Genomic DNA, 23,176 nt, shown 5'->3' with positions numbered 1-23,176 from the left:
TCACCTGACCGCCTGTATATGGTCTGTAGATGAGCCATGTTAAGACCTGACACTGCAATATTTTCAGCTGTACACATTTTACACACTCCAGAGGAAATAAGTCGAGATAATGATGGCAGATTTTTTGCTTTTTCTTGATTGAAGACCATTGATCTGTGTTCATCCGCAATCATTGCTGTAAATGTAAGAAAATACACTGATAGTGATAAGCACTTTTCATGTATTGCACCAAAATTTAACAGCCAATCAACAAAACAACTCAGACAAAACGTTCCCGAATTCTGGACAGTACAGCCTATATCTTTGATTGAAACAGTCGAAAAGACAGAATAGCAACGGTACAATAGCAATCTTTGAAATACAGTCGGTCGGGTAGTTCCGGATCACTAGCGTAAATAATGGTGTTAATATTTTTAAAAGAAAGCAATTGCTTTCAAAATACTTGTATTTTTGAGGCAAAATATTTCATCTTTCAGGCCATTTTAATTTATTAATACTAACCAATACATTTCTGATGCCAATTTGCACTTATTCACTTGCATAAAGTCGGCTAGTTGCAATATTTCAACTCTAAGCTTTATAGCCCAATGGGCTGCTTCGAGTTGCAATGCGCTCTCTCTTGTCCATGGATGCAAAATGTTATCAACACTGAAGGGTTAAGGAACACTGAAACTGCAAGAACTTATTAAAGTTTACCTATCTAAACCACAAACTCATCCAAATGGTACCATTAAAGCAAGAATTAATTGATTTTATTGACTTAGGTTTTGTTTTGTACGCTGTATCCGCCATATTGGAAAATTAACCCAATATTGGTTAGGTCGCAGTACACCAATATTTTACACGTTGGGTTATGTGCTCCAGTCTATAAAGTCGATAACGATGTGGTATTCGATACAGAATAAACTGTTTCAAATTTAAACATTAACATGTCAGCGAGAAAAGTGTATTGAAACATCGTCTTTTTTTAATAGGGTGCATGCAAAGGATGACATCCGTAGGTTGCCATTCAGGTAAATTTAACCTGTTTGTGAAGTTTATTCATTATTTTCCTCAATTTGTCTCGAACGACGTCTGTTTAGTGAAGCGCACGGATTCGCTGCGCTGAACTGCACCCATGTCTATGAATGGGTGCATATGGACTGCCAGAGCCGCCATCGCAAAAATTATCAAAGGCTCTGGGAGTCCGTTTATATGGACTAAAAGTCGGCTAGTTCTGAATCGAGTGATGTAATTTCGGATCACTCGGGCTATTGGGAAGATGTAGGTCAGGGATCATCTCAAAACTTATTTTGACTGTCAACAATTATTTTGACTGTCAAAACAAATGATATATGTATTAAATAAAACATCAGATAGGTTCGTTTGTTTCAGTTTAATAACTGTCTAACAATTTAAAAACATTATAGGGTGTGTGTCTGTACACAGGAGAATAAAGCTGTTGGAAAGTATTTATGTTTTGATTTGAAATGGATTCCTCTGTATTATTGGTTTTATAAAACAAACACAAATACTCAATACAAGCAATTTATTGATAAACTCAAGATACCTTCTTGGGAAATAACATAATATGATAACATTTAACAATAATAGAATCACAAAAATGTACAAACTGTATGAAAATATGACATATATGCTTTTGACTAGAAAATTTTATGTATGACTACAAAATATTTTTATAACAACGGTCCTAAAAAATACAGAACTTTATATAAATGTATTTATAACAAGAGATGTGTTTGTCAGGAACACAATGCCCCCTATTGCGCCGCTTTGATTTTTTTTATCATTTGGCAGGTACAGATAATTATCTCCCTTTAAAGCTTATTACTTCCTTGGATTAGCTTTTTTGACCTTTGACCTTGAACGATGACCTTGACCTTTCACCAATCAAAATGTGCAGCTCCATGAGATACACATGCATGCCAAATATCAAGTTTCTATCTTAAATATTGCAAATGTTATCAAAAAACTTTAACCAAGGTTAAAGTTTTGGGACAGAATGACAGACAGGCCAAAAACAATATGCCCCGATCATTCGATCCGGGGGCATAAAAATGACAACTGAACATAAACAAGTACCTCTGGAATGCATTTGCTAATAATAGGATCACAATAATGTAAAAATATATAAAAGCATCCATAAAAAGTATAACATAAACCAGTGCCTCTGGAATAAATTTGCTAAAGAAATGGAAAACAATACTAGATATCAAGTTACTTTTTTGGTAAATAACGTAGTATGATAACATGTAACAATAATAGGATCACAATAATGTAAAAATAATGTAATAAAAGTATCCAAAAAAACACAACATAAACCAGTACCTCTGGGATAAAAATGGTAAAGAAATGGAAGACAATACTAGATATCAAGTTAAATTTTTTGGTAAATAACATATTATGGCAACATTTAACAATAATAGGATCACAATAATGTAAAAATATATAAAAGTATCCGCTTCAGCCTCATTGCCAATGACTGTACAGAGCACCCATGCTTTTTAGGACACATCAGTCCAACTTGACAATTATCTGAAATGCAAAATCACAGCATAAATACACATTAAAAATAGGATAAATATTTAAAATATTACCAATCTCCTTCCAGCACTAGTAACATCTTACCATTATTTATTAATCCATATATTTTTCTATAGTACAGTTTTTTGCACTCCGCTGGTTTTTTATTACTCCGCTATTGTACCTTTAAACTTATTACTAAACACATAAACATACAAACAAACCAAGATGCATTCAACAAATGATAACTGTATGTGTTAGCCTTGACCTTGTGACTTAGACCTAATGCCTCATAATTGGTTAACATAATAGATCTCAATCAGATGCAAGAACATGTAAAGTTTGGAGAACCATGTCCATAAAGTTTCATTTTATGAGCACGGTTAAAGTTTTAAGGCAGAAAGACAGACAGAATAGACAAATTTCAATCTTATTCTCTGTATTTCTCGACATTGAAGTCACAAAATAGTATTATAATTAAATAGTTCCAATGAAACATTACATCAAATTATGTGAAACTAGGCACTTTTCCTTTCATATATATATACAAATTTTTTTGTGGTAGCTAGAGCTTTAAACTATTACTTACACAGTATTTAAACAATAATAAACTGTTTTGAGATTTTCCCCAATCAGCTGATCCGCAACTGACATGTACACGAGGTGCAATTTCCATGCTTTATTTCCATAAATCATAAACATATCCTAAAATCACTCACGGGAATTTAAAAATAATAATAAATAAACAAATTCATACCAAATGTACAAGCATTTACCAAGGAAATGTGCTTCTAAATCGTCTTTTAATTGTTGACGCGTGTTATAGATAGACAGTGCGACGGTAAAATGACACGACTGTGATAGTTACCAAAGGCAAAGTGTGATTTTCAATGAAAACACCGTTGAAATAAGAAGCAAAACTGTGTTATTGCTTGAAATTGATCACATTTTCCAAAAATCACAGTTATATTGATATGGCAATATCTTTTAGACTAATATTTTAATTAAACCATAGAGTTGATTCGGAATTACCCGAGATCCGGAACTACCCGATAGATAGTTCTGGCTTCCATAACTTTAAATGTCGCTTTTTATGATTTTTGACAGGCGCGACTTTATAGTTATGGACCAACCCCATTAGGAAAGTCAACCAGAAATTCACGAAAAGTTGACAGTTAACAAAGACCGGTCCAAAACAGCTTTTAAATGCAGTTGTTGGCCCAAATCAACCACTTGATTGAAAAGATTGACATTTTTCGCATTTAACTGATATATTCTTTCACAAAATACTATCTTAAACATTTAAAATGTATCTATTCTGCTCTTACATATCGAGAAAAACATCGATGTGAAGACTTTCTTGAAATGCGAATCTCCCGAGATTTCACGGTCATATGACGTTATTTCTATTTTTAGTAACAAACCATGTGCTCAAGTGTTATCAAATTCAGAATGACATTTCCCGGTATTTTAATTGTTCTGGCTTATTCTGTAAACAAATTGTAGTGTCAATACAAAGTCAAAGTAAATATTATATAAAACTACCTGATTCACAATGAAATCAGTCTTATAATCCAACAGACGAAAGTTGTTAATCACAAATAATAGATTTCAGAAAACGAAAGTAATGTTTACAATTTCAGCATAATATGTCAAGGTTTTTCCGAAAGTATCCAAATGAAAACTCGTCACGTGACAAAGCGACAATGGCGTCAAAATTGTGAATTTCAGACTGATGAGAGTTATTTTCATCTATTGTAAGATGCATTTGAAACATTTGAACCTTAAAATATTCCTCGATGCAGTAATTTATATTCATTCACCAATATATGTAGAAATGTATCCAATAAAATGAGCTTTCTTTGATTTATAGCGTGACATAAATATGTTACGACTCTGGTTGACTTTCGTTACGGGGTTAGCTTCAGCGTACAGGTCTGTCAATACTATATAAACTGTACGCTGAAGTTTCTTTAGCTACCCGATAGACTGTATATTTTTTTTATGTTCATAGTAAATAGTCATTTTCTCAACTTGCACAGCTACATTAACTTGCAAAATTACACTCGTACTCCAAATAGATGTTATCAAAAGCAATTTTCATAAATGCAAAATTCATACAAACTTCTTACCTATCCCAAGCTTTGTATTGACTTCAAAACAGGGCATCCCTCTGGATTTGATATGGTGTGTTGTTCCATATGGCACTCTGTTTATGGCACCTCATTCAACATACAAGTAGCCCCCAACCCTTTCTGTAGTTCACCCACAACATTGTCAAATGTTAGTGGCACAGGTCCTAGTTAACATGACTGACAGGACCGGAGGCTTTTCAATAAAATATCCAATTCCACAATCCGACGTCCAAGTCAGCTGTCGTTTTGTTTTCTATGGCTATAAATGGGACAATTACCTTCTGTGCACGTACATATATTCAAGACGTGACAGTAATTATGCTAAACTAACACATTACTATTATTAACAGAAACCTTTCTTTAAGATTTAGATTTAAAACGTCATATTTTGTTACGATTGTTACCATTCATTTTTGTTTGTCATTGTGTTTTGATCTTGATAGTAGAGTGATCTCCCTTGGGGGTTTCCCAGGAATTCCCAATAATAATCATTCTATACATAGATGGTGACGACCGGTGTGTACAAAATGCAATAATAATTACGAAAAAATGGAACACTTTCTTTTCTTTCATGGTAAATTAATTTGATGTATCAAAATCCGATATAATAAAAGTAAATATGCGAGAAAATAATTGTGTTTGATAAAAAAATATTAAAATTACCGACAGCAAACGGACATTTTCGAGTTACAACGAAATCGCAAGAAATCTTACGAAATTGTACGGAAAATGCCGAGCTCATTACACGGTTTCTACCTTATTATGCCCCCCTTCGAAGAAGAGGGGGTATATTGCTTTGCACATGTCGGTCGGTCGGTCGGTCTGTCGGTCTGTCGGTCTGTCGATCCGTCCACCAGGTGGTTTCCGGATGATAACTCAAAAACGCTTAGGCCTAGGATCATGAAACTTCTTAGGTACATTGATCATGATTCGCAGATGACCCCTATTGATTATGAGGTCACTAGGTCAAAGGTCAAGGTCACTGTGACCCGAAATAGTAAAATGGTTTCCGGATGATAATTCAAGAACGCTTAGGCCTAGGATCATGAAACTTGATAGGTTGATTGATTATGACTCGCAGATGACCCCTATTGATTTTCAGGTCACTAGGTCAAAGGTCAAGGTCACGGTGACCCGAAATAGTAAAATGGTTTCCGGATGATAACTCAAGAACGATTATGCCTAGGATCATGAAACTTGATAGGTACATTGACCATGACTCGCAGATGACCCCTATTGATTTTGAGGTCACTAGGTCAAAGGTCAAGGTCACGGTGACCCGAAATATTAAAATGGTTTCCGGATGATAACTCAAGAACGCTTAATGCCTAGGATCATGAAACTTTATAGGTAGATTGATCATGACTCAAAGATGACCCCTATTGATTTTCAGGTCACAAGGTCAAAGGTCAAGGTCACGGTGACCAGAAATAGTAAAATGGGTTCCGGATGATAACTCAAGAACGCTTATGCCTAGGATCATGAAACTTGATAGGTAGTTTGATCATGACTGGCAGATGATCCCTATTGATTTTCAGGTCACTAGGTCAAAGGTCAAGGTCACGGTGACCTGAAGTAGTAAAATGCTTTCCGGATGATAACTCAAGAACACTTACGCCTTGGATCATGAAACTTCATAGGTACATTGATCATGACTGGCAGATGACCCCTATTGATTTTCAGGTCACTAGGTCAAAGGTCAAGGTCACAGTGACAAAAAACATATTTACAAAATAGCTGTCACTACAAGTGAGAGCCCATATGGGGGGCATGCATGTTTAAACTTGCATTGACAATCTTAATGAAAACTGATGCTAGATACAGAATCGGTTAATATCATATTGAAAGTCTTTGCACTGCGAGTGAAACCACAAACAAAATCCTCCTTTATCACTGTGTTGAAAATGTTCGTAACATGAAAATGGTAGTGTGTACACATAGATTTCCAAACAGTGAAACTGAACATCTTCAAGTCATAAATTCAAACCACTCTGTATCCTAAAATAAGAGGAAAGATACGTCGATATTTTGTGCACAACGCCCACAACTTTATGTTCACAAATGGGATAGCACATATAATCTCACTATAACAGTCGATGTGAGCATGTGAGACATTTTACTATGCGCGCAAATGGACTCATTTGTAAGAGCTGATGGACGTCAATAAATGAATCTTTCAAGTATGGAAGACGTGCTTTGACTGTTTTGAGCGTTGGTTGACTTTCAATTCGACATCACACTAGCCCATTTATTAATGTACATAGTATTTTACATACCGACACTATGTTTTCACATATAATTTACATTCCGTCGTAAGATCTGTTTTTAAGTCAGGGACCATTCATGCAATGAACAATGCAACACAATCTCATTAATAATTTTAAATTGATTTACATGTATTTGTTATCGTAGTCACATAGTTAGCTTTACTGGTATGCTGATGCCCTGGATTAACTTGTTAGCTTTAGATGTTGACATATACATAGCCCGTTTCAATTAAGAGCTTCATTTTTCCGCTTTAATCTTAGTAATTTAAGTAGCTTTGATTTAGCGTTAAGGCAATTATGAAAAATGTAATTCCTTAACAATATTTGTATCAGTAGATTGGTTCAAGTTCTTCGCATTACGCAAAGTGTTAAAGCAGTGTCTCGGAAGGGCGGGTAGTGAGTGCGTGTTCTGGTAAGGACAAGACTGGTCAGACCAACATGTAGGTCATCATCCTTGTCAAAGGCTAAGTATTATGTTAAAAAGGAAAAGTAGCGATATATTCTATAATAAAACGGTTGGGGCTTTTGGTTGCATTGATGCTTGGAATCTGTTTCAAGCTTCTTATGGGTTATATTTGCAGAATTTCTACCCCTTAATAAATGGAGTCGCTAGTAATCGATATTTAACAAGTTCCCTTACATAATAACTACTATATATATATATGCATACTTTAAACAATAACATCCCAATGCAATTAATAATAAACTCATGTCTGGTGGGAAAGTTGTTTGATTTTAGCGCCTGACTTGGGTTCCGTACATGGTGAACGAGGTTCTGAATGTTATTGTGCACCATAGCTATACAATTATAAATAAAGTTCAATCACTTACTGTCCATCTTATTCACTGGTATATCGGTTATGTTGACTTTATTTAATTTAAATACTACGTGTAAAGTGTTAATTTGAATGATTTCGTCCAGACCTCAAGTCGTTTATTAGGTTCTAAACCACGTTAACGCACGTTAAACATACAAAATACGGCATTTTAGTGGTATTATTAGTTACACCGTTAGTAACTGACGGTGAATGGGATATACACCCTCAGTAACAGGATATTATGGAAATTACTCGGGTATGGCGTACCATTTGGGTCGAAAGTCAACAAGACCTACTAGGTGAAAAGAGAAATGTACATCGACGTACAATATGTACGTCGACGTACAAAAATTGTACGTCGACGTACAAATATGAAATACACTTCGACGTATATATTTGTACGTCGACGTACAATTTGTACGTCGACGAACATTCTTGTACGTCGACGTAAAATTTTTCTGAACAGCCTATCAAAACACTCGTCTCTTGAGCCGCTGCCCGGACATTATTGGTGAAAATTATTAGTGGTAAAAATGAAAACGGTCCCGAGGAAAACGGCCTCTCAGGTTAAAAGGGTAACTGTTTAAAATTAATGTGCTAACAACCGGACCCAAATGTTTATGAATATGTTTATTATGAAGTGTTGCCACAAGTATACTTAAAATGTTTAGATATCACAAATTCTTTGAACGCTTATATATGGAAAATATGGTTAAATCTTAAGGTATTAAGTATCTGTAAGTGTATAGATTTAATTATAATGATTTGTTATCTTGGCTAATTAATTTAAAAAAAAACTGCCAAAATTACTTAAGATATGGGAACCAAAAAGTGAATCTTGGTTTATTTTGAAAACATTTACAGTTATTTCTTCATTCGTCGAGTTATTAACCGAAATAATTGTGCTGGTGTTAGATATTTTATATTTCTAATGGCTATTCCTAGCTTTTTCCCATTTTTTATTTTCGCAAAATATTGTTTCAAATTATACTTGTGGTGATGTCCTGTATTGTCTATGGCTAATTATACATTTATTATAATAAATAATTACATTTTATTCATGTAAGACCCACTTATTGACTGAAATAATGATGTTGGTAACTTGGTAGTGATGTATTATATTTTTCATGGCTTGCCAAAAATATTTGCCTTTTAGATTTGCAAAACCAACTTACAGACTGGCATAACCAGCTGATAATAATTGCCCCCGAGAAGTGCAGTACCAAGTTATTGTCTGAAATAATGATATTGGTGGTGGTTGTGTCTTATATTTGGCTTAAACAGCTAATACTTATTGCCCGTGAGAAGTGCAAGAACAATCATTTGTCTTAAAAAAATAAAACTGGTGGTTGTTGTGTCTTATATTTGCTATAACCATCTAATTGGCTGAAAAAATGATGTTGGCGTTGGTTATATGTCTTATATTTGGCTTGACCAGCTGATAGGAATTGCACGTTAGTAATGCAAGACCAATTATTTGTCTGACATATTGATGTTGGTGGTTCTGTCTAATATTTGGCTTGACCAGCTGATACAAATTGCCCCCGAGAAGTTTAAGACCAAGTAATTGTCTGAAATAAAGTTATGTTGGTTGTGGTTGTGACTTATATTTGGCTTGACCTGCTGATACTTATGTATGGCCCGTGAGAAGTGCAAGACCAAGCATTTGTTTGAAATAATGTTGGTGGTGTTGGTGTCTTATTTTTGGCTTGACCAGCTGATATGTATTGCCCGTGAGAAGTGCAAGACCAAGTATTTGTTAGAAATAATGATGTTGGTGGTGGTTGTGTCTTATATAATTGGCTCGAACAGCTGATATGTATTGCCCGTGAGAAGTGCAAGACCAAGTAATTAATAACAAGAGGGCCATGATGGCCCTGTATCGCTCCACTGTTTTTTTATGAGAAAAAAGCGTGCAATGCGCATTGGTTGATATGTAGACAAGCATGTGACTTTCTCTTTCTATCCCTCGTCCCACTTGGCGCTCAAAGTTTGAAAGGTGAGCATTTTTATATATGGACAACGTTACTACGGGGTTAACTAAACAGACTAAAAAGCCCGGGAATTGTCACACAGGTCCTTTGCTTATAACGTAGGTACATTTATCTCTCCGAAAGATATTGTCGTTCTTTCTATTTCACATATTTTTAGATGCTGAAGATCAAATTTACGCATGTTCTACAAGATTAATGAAAGTTCCTTCATTCAATCATGGTAGAAAACTATAAGATGTCACTACATACCAAATTTGGTAGCCCTAGGCCCAATGGTTATGGACAGGAAGATTTTTTTAAAATTACACAAAAGAGGCTTTATATAAGCATATGTTCAGTTTTGTGACCCCCGGGGCATGGTCAAATTTGAGCCCAGAGAAATAATTGGAACAAATTTGGTAGAGGACTTTTATATGTCACTACATACCAAATTTAGTAGCCCTAGGCTCTATAATTATGAACAAGACGATTTTTAAAGTTTGCACAAAATAGGCCTTATTTAAGCATATGTTCATTTTTGTGACCCCCGGGGCAGGGTCAAATTTGACCCCAGGGGCATAATTTGAAAAAACTTGGTAGAGAACTTTAAGATTTTAATACATACCAAATTTGGTAGAAATAGGCCCAATGGTTATGGACAAAAACATTTTTAAAGTTTGCACAAAATGGGCATTATTTAAGCATATGTTCAATTTTGTGACCCCTGGGGAACGGTAAAATTTGATCCCAGGGGCTTAATTTGAACAAACTTGGTAGAGGACTATTAGATGTCACTACATACCAAATTTGGTAGCCCTAGGCCCTTAGGTTATGGACAGAAAGATTTTTAAAGTTTGCACAACAGAGGCTTTAAATAAGCATATGTTCATTTTTGTGACCCCCGGGGTAGGGTCAAATTTGACCCCAGGGGCATAATTTGAACAAAAAAAGTAGAGAACTATTAAATGTCACTACATACCAAATGTGGTAGCACTAGGCCCAAAAGTTATGGACAAGTAGATTTTAAAGTTTGCACAAAATAGGCTTTATATAAGCATATGTTCAATTTATTGACCCCCGGGGCGGGGTCAAATTTGACCCCAGGGACATAATTTGAACACATTTGAAAGAGGTTTACCCGAGGAAAATTTGTGAGAAGTTTTATCAGAAGTAGTTTAGGAGAAGAAGAAAAAGTTAACGCACGGACGCACGCACACACGACGGAAACAGGACCATGACATAAGCCCCGCTGGCCTCTGGCCAGTGGAGCTAAAAATCATATTGTTGGTTGTGGTTGTGACTTTTATTTGTCTTGACCAGCTGATACTTATAGCCTGTGCGAAGTGCAAGACCAAGAAATTACAAATCATAATGTTGGTTGTGGTAGAGACTTATATTTGTCTTGACCAGCTGATACTTATAGCCTGTGCGAAGTGCAAGACCAAGTAATTACAAATCATAATGTTGGTTGTGGTTGTGACTTATATTTGTCTTAACCAGCTGATACTTATAGCCTGTGCGAAGTGCAAGACCAAGTAATTACAAATCATATTGTTGTTTGCGGTTGTGACTTATATTTGTCTTGACCAGCTGATACTTAATATCTCAAGTTATGAATGGATGCGAGTAGCCAACAATGAATAGACATTCGTTATTCAGAAATACAAGGTATGTGTAAGATTGGAGAAAAAGAAATACTGAATTACTGAAATTTACTCAAGTTGGTGTTAAAGCAAGTATTTCTGAATTGTTTTTAAAACATGATTTATATGCCAGGCGCCTTGGCAAAGTTGTTGTGTTCCCAAATATGCATAGGTTTGAATAAAACACGGGGGACATGTATATCAGTAAGTAACAATCAAGACACAAAAGATGTTCCATATCTTGAAATTTTATTGTAGATCAAAAATGATAATAAGTCGGTGCTCCTTCATCACTTCTTTATCTTAAAATGTGTCATATCAGGTGAATAAACATAATAACATTGCAAATGATAATAATAACAACAGGGCGGCTTATATGAGTATTATTTATACAAAGCAAAGTCTCTTAAAGTTGTTTGGTGAAAAGAACGTTTTTTTTTGTTTTAACAACTTCACAAATATGCTTCATTTGTTTTTGTTTTTTAATTAGTTTATTTTTTATTTTTTGACAAAGACATTTGTAACTGATTTCAGCATAGTTAAATTTTTGTGAAAGTCATTTGAATACAGTGGTGAAATTACATAATTAGCAGAAGAAAATGGAACTTCTTTTTCCAATAAATGTTAAGCACTGCTTAGAGCTAATTTGTAAGCATCTTTGGATATTAAGGAATAATAATAATTGTAATAATAATACAGCATACATTTTGAATGGTCAGTCGATCATTCTGAAAAAAAAACAAACACTGTATTTATTGAGATCATTAACAGAGGTTTAGAATAACAAAATACAATGAAAGCAAATTATTGAACATTTGGTAAGAACATGTAAATTATAAGAATGTGTGTTAAAGATGATTTTTTTCTTTATCTTTTGCTTTCACAAGTTGAATTAGTTGATTGATCACCAATACAGTGTATATTATATTTCTAGTATTATTACTAAGTTATTAAGTCTTACCAAAATATAATAAAATATGTAAATTATATGATATACAAAACCTAAGATGCTATTTAAAATACAGGTAATAGTAGTTCCTCACTGGTATCTGCCTAGTTTCACTGCACATTGTGTTAAAGAGTTATCATAAGGTAGTAGAAATTCATATATTGAAACAATGACTAATCATTTAAATAATGCACTGTCTCCTCAGAACAATACATGTTTGATAAAACAAAAATAATAGATATTCTAAGAAAACAGCAACAACAAAAAGTTTTTTGTGAACACAAGAAGTTATGTTGTAGAGGCATGACTAACAAAACCTGATGTGAAAATCATAAGTATACGTTTCCTGTAAAATAGTGTGGTACTTGTGGAAAAAATGCATTCACAGAATCAGGATGACAAATGTAAATTCTTACAACATAAGAAAAACAATATTAGATCCCTTAAAAGTATTGCCTTCAATACAAAAAGAGGCAAAGTACTATCAGACAGCAAAAAAATATGGAATTAATGATTCCCTGGTTTAACATATATTTACATAAACATCAAACAGCAACATTTAAACTGAGCTTAATTTCTCACTACAATTTAATTCTTTGATGGGGAAATATTTTATAAATCATTCAAACGATTCTTGTTAAAATATTTTCAAGGAATACATTCTATTAATTGTATCAAATGTCTGGGTTTAATATAAATACAAAACATGATTGAGTATTGTTCTTTCTTAATTATTGAACTGTTTTTAATTTACCAGAAAACAGAGACGTTAAGGTCTGACCATCTGTTTGTTGAATGATATGTACAGGCAATAACTATGCTACAATGTGTATTTTACCCTTAAAATATGAGTTCATCATTGCTGCACACTACAAAACTCACATGTTTCACTGATGACTTACAATAAGTAGTAATAAAAGGATTATCATTAACAATACAAAAACAACTTATAATCCTATCTACATAGATATACATTTTGTAACAATGGAACAATATAACATCATAAGTTACAACTTGCTGTAACGTTAACTTCTTTCAAGAAAATAATGAAAGACTGCAAACTGTTATACTTTGATAATCAAAACTGAAGCACACAATAAAACAATAAAATAAAATATGTACCTGCCATTGCTGCAAAACGAGCAGTTTGACACTTATAATGATGAGTCAATAAGTTTAACACGCTTTCAAATTCTTACTTATGCCTCTAAAATCATCGTATATAAATGCCTCTTTCAAAGTATCAACTCTAATCAGTATCCTGTCAACTATACTGGGCACTGCAAATGTCAAATCAAAAGCCTTCAATGACCACACCAGTTCCAATGCACTTCTCATGAACCCAACGCCCACACACATCAATGTTGAGCCACTTAAGTTTTACCCTGGGGTCAATACACTGCAGGGCATTACATAAATATTTGCGCCTGTCCCCAGAGGCCAACAGACGTAACCCGAAGATAGTTGTGGAAAAAGTCTACGTGAGACTGTCCCAGTGTCAGGGCTGTGACATTTTTCACAAGACATTCTGCTGTCTGCAAAAGAAATATTAACAATTATTGATTGCTCTGTAAGCATGTTCTTAAAGAGAATCATGGGTCGTCTTTGGTAAATATCCTATACAATTGATGATCCAGTTATTCAAAATAATTATTGTCAATCAAATTCAAAAGTGCCAAATTTATTTCATATTGCATTTCAAAGAATTGAATAATTACTTTCAAATACAGATTGCACATAAGTTTGCATTTAAACTTTAAAATCAAGAGGTAATTTATAATACTAAAACAGATACCTCTCAAACTATGTGAACTGGCAATGCAAGGAAGAGGTTTCTCTATTTGTATGTACTCAAATTGTTCCATTTGTTTGATCGAATTTCTCCTGTTTCAACAGTACTAAGTCGCATTACAATTATTTTACCAACTCATTTTTTAAGAACTTGCCTACTTGATTTTGAAGTGGAAAACAATTGTATTGCCAATGCTAATGAAAGTAATTAGCCTGGGCCTAGGATTAATACCTAAGTCTTCTGATTTGTAGTTGAGCGTTCTACTCATTGAACAAGCTGATTTATTTAAATGGTAAATTAAATATTATTGAATGAATATCTTGGAAATCTTAATGAGATACTATTTATACAAACATTCATACCATCAAAGTAAAGATGCCACAGCTTGTTCCATCAGTTTGTCGGTTCTGCTTTGTTGATGAAAATTGCCAATGATCCATTCCATCAGACATTACATTGGACCTGATGCTCATGAACTTACTGAAAGATTATAAAGCCAAAGCCTTTTCAAGTTTTTGAACCTAGATTTTATGGAAGTTGATATTGAGGGGGGTATAACGTGGGGTGTGGTCATTTATTAGACGATCTTTCAACAAGAGGGCCATGATGGCCCTGTATCGCTCCACTGTTTTTTATGCAAAAAAAAAAAACGTGCAATGCGCATTGGTTGAAATGTACTCAAGCATGTGACTTTCTCTTTCTATCCCTCGTCCCACTGGGCGCTTAAAAGTTGGAAGGGTGAGCATTTTTATATATGGAAAAAGTTACTACCGTGTTAACTAAACAGGTCCTTTGCTTATAACGTAGGTACATTTATCTCTCCAAAAGATATTGTCGTTCTTTCTATTTAACATATTTTTAGATGCTGAAGATCAAATCTACGCATTTGATTTGAAACAGATTCAAAGACCCATAGGAATCAAAATGCCTTTACCCTTTACCAAACGACACATTTTGGACTTTCCCAATTTGAAAGAGGTTGCAGACGACAATTAAATTGTTTTGGAATATGAAGGAAATGATCATGTAGGGTAGAAATAATTGTGATAAAAGGAGAAATTGCTCATCTTGAGCAATATCTCCTTTTATCACAATTATTTATAAAGTTGTCAGCTACAAACTCGTAAAATCCTGTTAGTGTTTGGTAAAGGGTTAATAATCTCTGGTTCCTTCTTAGAGCCTTTCACACATTTATAACAAATACTATAGTAGAATCTTTCTTTGTAAGGAATCATCTCAAAATATAATTAACAACCCACACATCCCTAAGACCAACAGGCCTGAGAATATTATGATAATCTAAAGATTATTTCTTTAAATTTATAAATGTATTTAATTAAGTAATACATTTTACTTCTAAGATCAATTCATAACTTATATTAAGAAAATTATAAAATGGTCAGAAATATTTATGGATCGTTGAGCAATTGACAATCATATCCACAATTCATGAGTCACGATTCACAAATGGAACAATGAATCATTAGTTATTAAAAAGCAGCATATACGATAATTAAGAACATTGCACTTTTTAATTAATTTATTAATTCCAAGACCTTCTCTTGGATACAAAGTTTGAGTTTACCATGCAGTTTCATATATTGACTTTTCTTGAAGTAATTATGTTCATGGAAGTTGTGTTTTTAAAATCAATAAGATATTATTAAACTGGTTTAAACACTACAAAAAAGACATGAAATTAACATGTCATCCGAAATATTTTTATCCGGATATATGTTCACTTTCGACTTATTTAAATAAAACCCGACTTTTTTCAGTTTCTTACTTCAATTCCTTTGTAAGCAGTCACCATCTGATCTAAAATGGCACTAAATGACAGGGTTTTATCTCATGTTTACAAGATGTTGTTGTTGTTGTTGGTCACAGCCACACGGCCGCAGTAATCTCCCCTGGTAAACGTCGTATGTTCAGTTTTGTGACCCCCGGGGCAGGGTCAAATTTGAGCCCGGGGGAATAATTTGAACAAATTTGGTAGAGGACTATTAGATATCACTACACACCAAATTTAGTAGCCCTAGGCTCTATAATTATGAACAAAAGATTTTTAAAGTTTGCACAAAATAGGCCTTATTTAAGCATATGTTCATTTTTGTGACCCCCAGGGCAGGGTCAAATTTGTCCCCAGGGGCATAATTTGAACAAACTAAGTAGAGAACTATTAGATGTCACTACATACCGAATTTGGTAGAAATAGGCCCAATGGTTATGGACAAGAAGATTTTTAAAGTTTGCACAAAATGGGCCCAATATAAGCATATGTTCAATTTTGTGACCCCTGGGGAACGGTAAAATTTGATCCCAGGGGCTTAATTTGAACAAACTTGGTAGAGGACTATTAGATGTCATTACAAACCAAATTTGGTAGCCCTAGGCCCAATGGTTATGGACAGGAAGATTTTTAAATATTTCACAAAATAGGCCTTATATAAGCACATTTTCAATTTTTTGACCCCCCGGAGCAGGGTAAAATTTGACCCCAGGGGCATAATTTGAACAAACTTGGTAGAGGACTATAAGATGTCACTACATACCAAATTTGGTTGCCCTAGGCCCAATGGTTATGGACGAGTAGATTTTTAAAGTTTCCACAAAATAGGCCTTATATAAGCAAATGTTCAATTTTTGATCCCCCGGGGCAGGGTCAAATTTGACCCCAGAGGCATAATTTGATTTTTTTTTAAAAAGGTTCACCCCAGGAACATTCCTGAGAAATTTCATCAGAATTGGACCAGTAGTTTAGGAGAAGAAGATGTTTAAAGAAAAAGTTAACGCACGCACGCATGTACGCACGACGTACACAGGACCATGACATAAGCCCCGCTGGCCTCTGGCCAGTGGAGCTAAAAATAAAAAAAAGGATTTTTTTATTTTTTTAAGGGGGGGGGGGGGGGTCGGGATTCTGGGTAGGAGCGGGGGTATTGTTTGGGTGGAATCCATTGAGGTATTCAGGAAATTGTTGTTTTGTCAAAGTATTAATAAAATCTGATTATAAATAAAGAAGTTATGGCAATTAACTAAAATTTATTCTTTTGACCTTGAGAGGGCCTCTTTCAGGTTGTACTTTGTGTAGTTTAAGTTCAACTAGAGAGTGGTCAGTCATAAATCCTGGTTTTATGTTACATGTGTCAATAATGTTGCAAAGAGACTCAGATATTAAAAAAAAGTCTAATCTACAAAATATTGTTGGTTTTGTGTTTGAGTGCCATGTGAATTTGCTTTCGTTTGGATATATTGTACGCCAGATGTCTATCATATTGTAGTTTTCAATAATGTTATTTAAAATGTTTCTATTTTTAGGATGAGTATAAAGGTTTCCCTTCTTTTATCTAATAATGGGTTAAGGACAGTATTGAAGTCACCACCGACTATAATGTTTTTATCTTGGTTATTGATTATAAAGGATTGTAATGTTTCGTAAAAAGTGGAATCATCTATGTTATTGCCGTAAACGTTGATTAATGTTATTTGTGTTTCGTTTATTTTGATATCTAAACTTGCTTGTCTGCCAATTATTATTTCGTTAAAGTTCGACTGAGATCCCTATATTATTTTTTATCAGAAAGGCAATGCCTTGTTTATTAGTATGTTTTCCACTGAGATAGATGTCTCCGTCCCATTCATCTTTTAAGGTTTGTGCTAAAGTATGTGTCAAGTGACTTTCTTGTAAAAGGCATATACTTTTTTTTTTTCGTCTAACCATTTGAAGATTTTTATGCGTTTGTCTTTATTGTTTAGCCCTTTTACATTCAGAGTACATAATTTAATTATTTTAAGACGCGTAGGGTAATGTAAATGATAATTTGTGTGTGCTTGTCCGGTTAGTTTCTATTTTAAAACATGTCCAGTTGGTTTCTATTATAAAACATAAGATGTCCATACACACAAACACAAATAGGAAACAAAAATAAGGAATACAAAAAGATGAATATTCCATTAAAATGAAGAAGTAAAAAAAAATAATCACACAAATGAGAAAAAAACGACTGGTCCCCAATTGAGACTTAAAAAAACGGCATAAGCATAATCTACATATAGTGGACAGAAACAAAAAGAAACCACAATTAACTAAGAAGAACATAAAATCAAAAAAGACAATATGTGTAACGGTAGCTTGGCTAAACATTACAGAGATAAACAGTCATATACAATCAGTAAATAGTTAATTTCAGAATTATTTATCGAACAGTTATGTTTAAATAAAGTATTTTTCGTAATATTTGTTATATCAATCAAAATAATGTTATTAACAATTTATTAACTTGATTTAATTTTTATTAACAACATTTATATTGTTGTTGTCTCATTCCCCCCATTTTTAATGCAGATATAAGCTCATACAACGTTATTAAGAAATGAATAACCAACAAGAAACAGAATTATGATAACATGAACAGACACGTTGATTTTGGTTATGTAGTATAAGTGTTGTTATAAACAACTAAACAAAAACTACAACTACAGGCATAAAGACTAAAAAGTTTCAAGCATGTAATGCGGTTGCTAATAAGCATCAGAAAAAAAAACACAAACTAAAATGTGTCTAGCATGTTATGTTGTAACAAATTAAAACAAGAAAAAAAATATAATCATTAAGGAGGCAATTATATTAGATCAGATAGTTATTTCATTCAACATCTAAAGTTCACTTAACACTTGAAAAAAGCTTCAGACGAAAGCGAAAATGAAGCAAGGTTTACAACTATATAGCAGGAAAGGCTAAACTATAAGTGTTAAATGAAAACAAGCAGATGATCTTATGTTCATCACTTCTTGTACCTTCAAAACATTTTTAATGTTCACAGTTAAAATGTAATGTATTAATTCGCATTGAAGGTACATAAGTGCATAAATTATTAAGTAAGTTGTAATTCTGAAAGATTAGTATCCTAGTACCTTCAAAACCATTTTTAATTTTTACAGATAAAATTTAAATGTTATAATTGGCATTGAAGGTGCCTACGTGCAAACATGATTAAGTAAGTGGTAATACTGCAAGATCAGTATTGAAATAAGGTTTAAAATAACCAAATTTTTTATTATATTGTTCAGCATGTACAGAGGCATAAACTTTGTATTAAATAATAAGGTCATCTTGAATTACATAGGCATACACATGTGTTTATTAAAAAATGTTTATTTGACTTTATTTAAGTTGTTAAACTGTATTGTTTGAAAAACATGCATTAGAAGAGGTTTGGATATACAAAGTAACTATACCTCATAAATAGAAGTATATATTTGTGTATATGCATACAGAAAAAAAAGCAATTCTCAATATTTAACAAATGCTTGATACAGTTGTCTGCTCTTGTTTATAGATTAGGGTCATGCTGGTAAAGAAGTATGCATAAAATGAAAGCAATATGTCAAGGGACATTGAAAATATTTGAGGTGGTACGCAAACTTTTACATAGATTTATCAATAATATGCATATTCTAAGTGAAGAAAGGGCCATAATTCTTACAAAATGCTTGATACAGTTGTCTGCTCTTGTTTATAGGTTGGGGTCATGTTGGTTAAGAAGTATGCAAAATATTAAAGCAATATGTCAAGGGACATAGGAAATATTTTGGGTGGTACGCACACTTTAACATTTGCACGCTCACGCTAACGCCGATGTGGGTAGGATAGCTCCACTATATATATATTTCATAGTATAATAGTCCAGATAAAAATAACATATGTGTCCAATTCCAAAGGGTCATTCCCCTTACCCCTCTGGTTCTATGTGACAGCTATATTTAACTACTTAATGATCCATGAATGCATGAAAATATTACTTTTCAATTAAACACAAGAAACTGCAAAAATCCACATATATAATGAAGTTATGCCAACTTTTCAATCTTCACAAAAAATTTACACTTCACCGATGAAATATTTGCATATTTGATTAAAACTACTTCACTATTCAGTCACTAATGATATTGCAATTTAAATTCCATTGGTGAAGTGTAATGTTTTGGTACACATCAAAAGATTGGCATCCTTTCATCAATTATGTGGTCTAAAAGGGGCCTTTTCACGTATCGGTAAATTGACAAAATTTAAAAAAGTTGTTTCAGATTCGCAAATTTTCGTTTTAGTTATGATATTTGTGAGGAAACAGTAATACAGTACATTTACCAAGCTCTAAAATAGCCAATATATGCATCTATTAACGATATAAAAACCTGAAAATTATAACCGTTGCAACGCAAAACGATTGAATAATTTGGAGAGTTTTGTTGACTTGTTGTCGTTAAAGGTTTTATTAAGGATAAAATACTTTCTACATTGCGTGAGTGCGGATGGCCGAGTGGTCTATATGGCTTATACTTTTACTCCAGGACTCCAGGGGTCAGTGGTTCGAACCCAGTTGTGGGTTACTTTTTTTTTCTTTTTTTATTTCATTCTCAAATTTCGATATATAACGAAGTAGCGAATGGCACAATGCATTAATTCTATGTAATATACAAACATGCAATTGTTATATGTAAACATGAAATCGTTATTAAGCACTATACAACATGAATAGACTGGCAAACATTCCCTTTCATAAGATAGTAACTGGTGGTTATCCTTGGTTTAACCCTATTGATTTGGTTATCGAAACCCGAAGGCTTACAGAAACGCTATCGAGTCCGTTTCCTGGGCAGAAATAGTACTTGGTGTCTTCAGTTAAAATGTGATGAATGCTACCCGGTCGCTTGGTGGACACCATATACACTACGCAATGGCGACTGTCAATCATTGCAAGCCGTTCATGGTATGAACCGACACTCATTTTAGCAATATTTTTTCAAAAAGTTGTATTAGAGCATTTTGAATAGTTGGCAAAAAATGGGTTAAACTCAAATAAAAAATCAAATACATGTACAGAAAAATCTATATAACGATGATTTAAGCACATTTCGTAAATCGAAAGAACAAGTTTTCAGAGATAACACGGAATATAGGGATAAGAAAACTCAAGAAATACATCAGAAATATGTGTAATTTTCCCGTAATTATTTGCGTCGTATAACCCCTTCTAATAGGGTTTTCCTCGGGATTAGAAATTGGTTACGGCAGAAACATGATGGACGCTTGTTCGGGCATTGTTATCAATAATTACTGTCTCATTTTCACCCGGAATTATTTGTCGCCGACAACACCCGAACACAGAGTTCCAGAGTTGGACGAATACTGACCCGTACATTATTGCATTGGCAAGCGAGTTACCGTAGGCGAATATTACAGCCCAGATCAGTGCGTTCGAATGCATTCCATTCACGTGATTGCTGACGTCATATTCAACAAGCGCAATCACAATGAACAGTGGCAACCACATCGCAATGAAGACTAACACAATGAGGACAAGTGTCCGGACAACCTTTTGTTGTTTACTTCGACGAGCCGCGTTTTTACTGTCCACCTGTTTTGAACTCCTCGAAAAGCTGCCGACCGCTCGCCTTGACCTCCGGAACGTTTGAAATATTATGTAGTAGCTGAGTGTGATGATATTCACTGGTATGAAGAAACAGAAGAGAGCAATGAGGGCCGTGTAAATTAATGGAAAGTGTCTCTCCCAGGGCCAGTCTAACGTACAAAACTGGATGACTTGCTGGTTTCCTGTTACGCCTTCTTTAACTTCGAAGTAAATGGCAAATGGAAGAAAGAACAGCAAGCTTACTATCCAGATTAAAGAGCAAATTCCAACCAAATGCACTTTTCTAAGTTTTCTGCTTGAAGTTACTCCAACTCTGATGTTCACATAACGGTCAATACTGATTGCCGTCAACGTCCAAATCATAACCACACCACAAACGTGCATCCAGTACATGAGCACCCTGCACATACCGTCCCCTAGCGTCCAGGTTCCGTGCACTCTGACGTAGGCGACAAACGGTGCAGAGAGACAATATGCTATGTCCGCCAATGCCATGTTACACACTAAGACGTTGGTCACAGTCCTCGTTGTCTTAGACTTTAAAATAAAGAAACAAATAACCAGATTGCCAGTCACAGACATAATCGCAATAACAAGCATGACGACGGCTTCTAGAACACCCTCCCCGCCCCAGTTCCTATTGAACTGTGAATAGAAAGTGAAAAATGATTTCGACTGTGAACCATTGCCGATGCAGATGAACGATTTGTCTATTTGATCCCCAGAGCAAGTCATCTTTCAATCCAACTCTGTTTGATTATTAGACCGATAATATATTTGAAAGGTACTCCATCAATAATTCAAATTGTCTCCTGTCTATTCAGTGTAAATCGTTGCAACACTAAAACTCACATTTCTAAAAACACAATGATCGAGTGGAATACACTTGCAGTGCGCGCTCAACCAGTTGACAGCTTCAGGTCAACTGTCCCACATTGGAAATAATCACCCTCTCTCCCGTTGCGAAACGCTGGAAGGCTCTGCAACGTACACATCGAGAGCTCTTGTTTGTTGCCTTCTTAATCGCCACACTGCTACATAATAAAAATACAGATTGTCCAAAGAGCCGTCTACTAAATATGGCTAGGATTTATCATCTTTCACCCACTGCAAATTGGTTAATATCAGTTTTCCAATTGGAAAGCATTTCACACAAACGGGTTTGGAAATCTAATTATGTTATTATACCATTCATGGATAGATTGCGACTTCAATAAGAGACTTCCGGTTCTCCGGAAAATATTTAAGCAACTTCCGATCAATCAGGATATTTATATTTGTAAGGACTTGCGATCAACACTAACAATCGATTTTAATAAATGTCAAAACTACTTGGGTGGCGTCTACCGAGAGATAATGTTATACAATATTTATTTTCTGCAACCATTTCAATAATTTTTTACAATATTGGAACGCAGGACGGATATTAGATTCAAAGGGTACTGTGCACATATAAATAAGTGTATAAAACCAAAAATATTTTACTTAGATATTACATTTTAAAAAGAATTGTTTACAGATTTTCGACGTATTGAGTTTACTAACAAATCTATAATATTTTAAAAGACTTGTTCAAAGTGTGATAAAATGGCGATTTTCAGAAAAATTGTTATATATTAAAAACAGAATGTATGCATTATTTT

At 34.1% G+C, this 23,176-nt stretch overlaps 1 protein-coding gene across 1 annotated transcript; it reads right to left on the bottom strand.

Moving 5' to 3' along the window:
* Positions 1 to 20,725: 20,725 nt before the first annotated feature.
* LOC127840679 (somatostatin receptor type 5-like) lies at positions 20,726 to 22,268 on the bottom strand. Its single transcript, XM_052369091.1, has 4 exons — positions 21,944 to 22,268; positions 21,562 to 21,733; positions 21,378 to 21,531; positions 20,726 to 20,752 (listed from the first exon to the last, which is right to left on the bottom strand). The coding sequence occupies exons 1-4, from the start codon at positions 22,266 to 22,268 to the stop codon at positions 20,726 to 20,728; spliced, it is 678 nt and encodes a 225-aa protein (XP_052225051.1).
* Positions 22,269 to 23,176: the final 908 nt, after the last annotated feature.

This window comes from Dreissena polymorpha, chromosome 8 (genome assembly GCF_020536995.1).
Source record: "Dreissena polymorpha isolate Duluth1 chromosome 8, UMN_Dpol_1.0, whole genome shotgun sequence".
NCBI classification, from domain to species: domain Eukaryota; kingdom Metazoa; phylum Mollusca; class Bivalvia; order Myida; family Dreissenidae; genus Dreissena; species Dreissena polymorpha.
The sequence above is the reverse complement of the archived record's forward strand: the minus strand, read 5'-3'. Positions and strand labels throughout refer to the sequence as shown.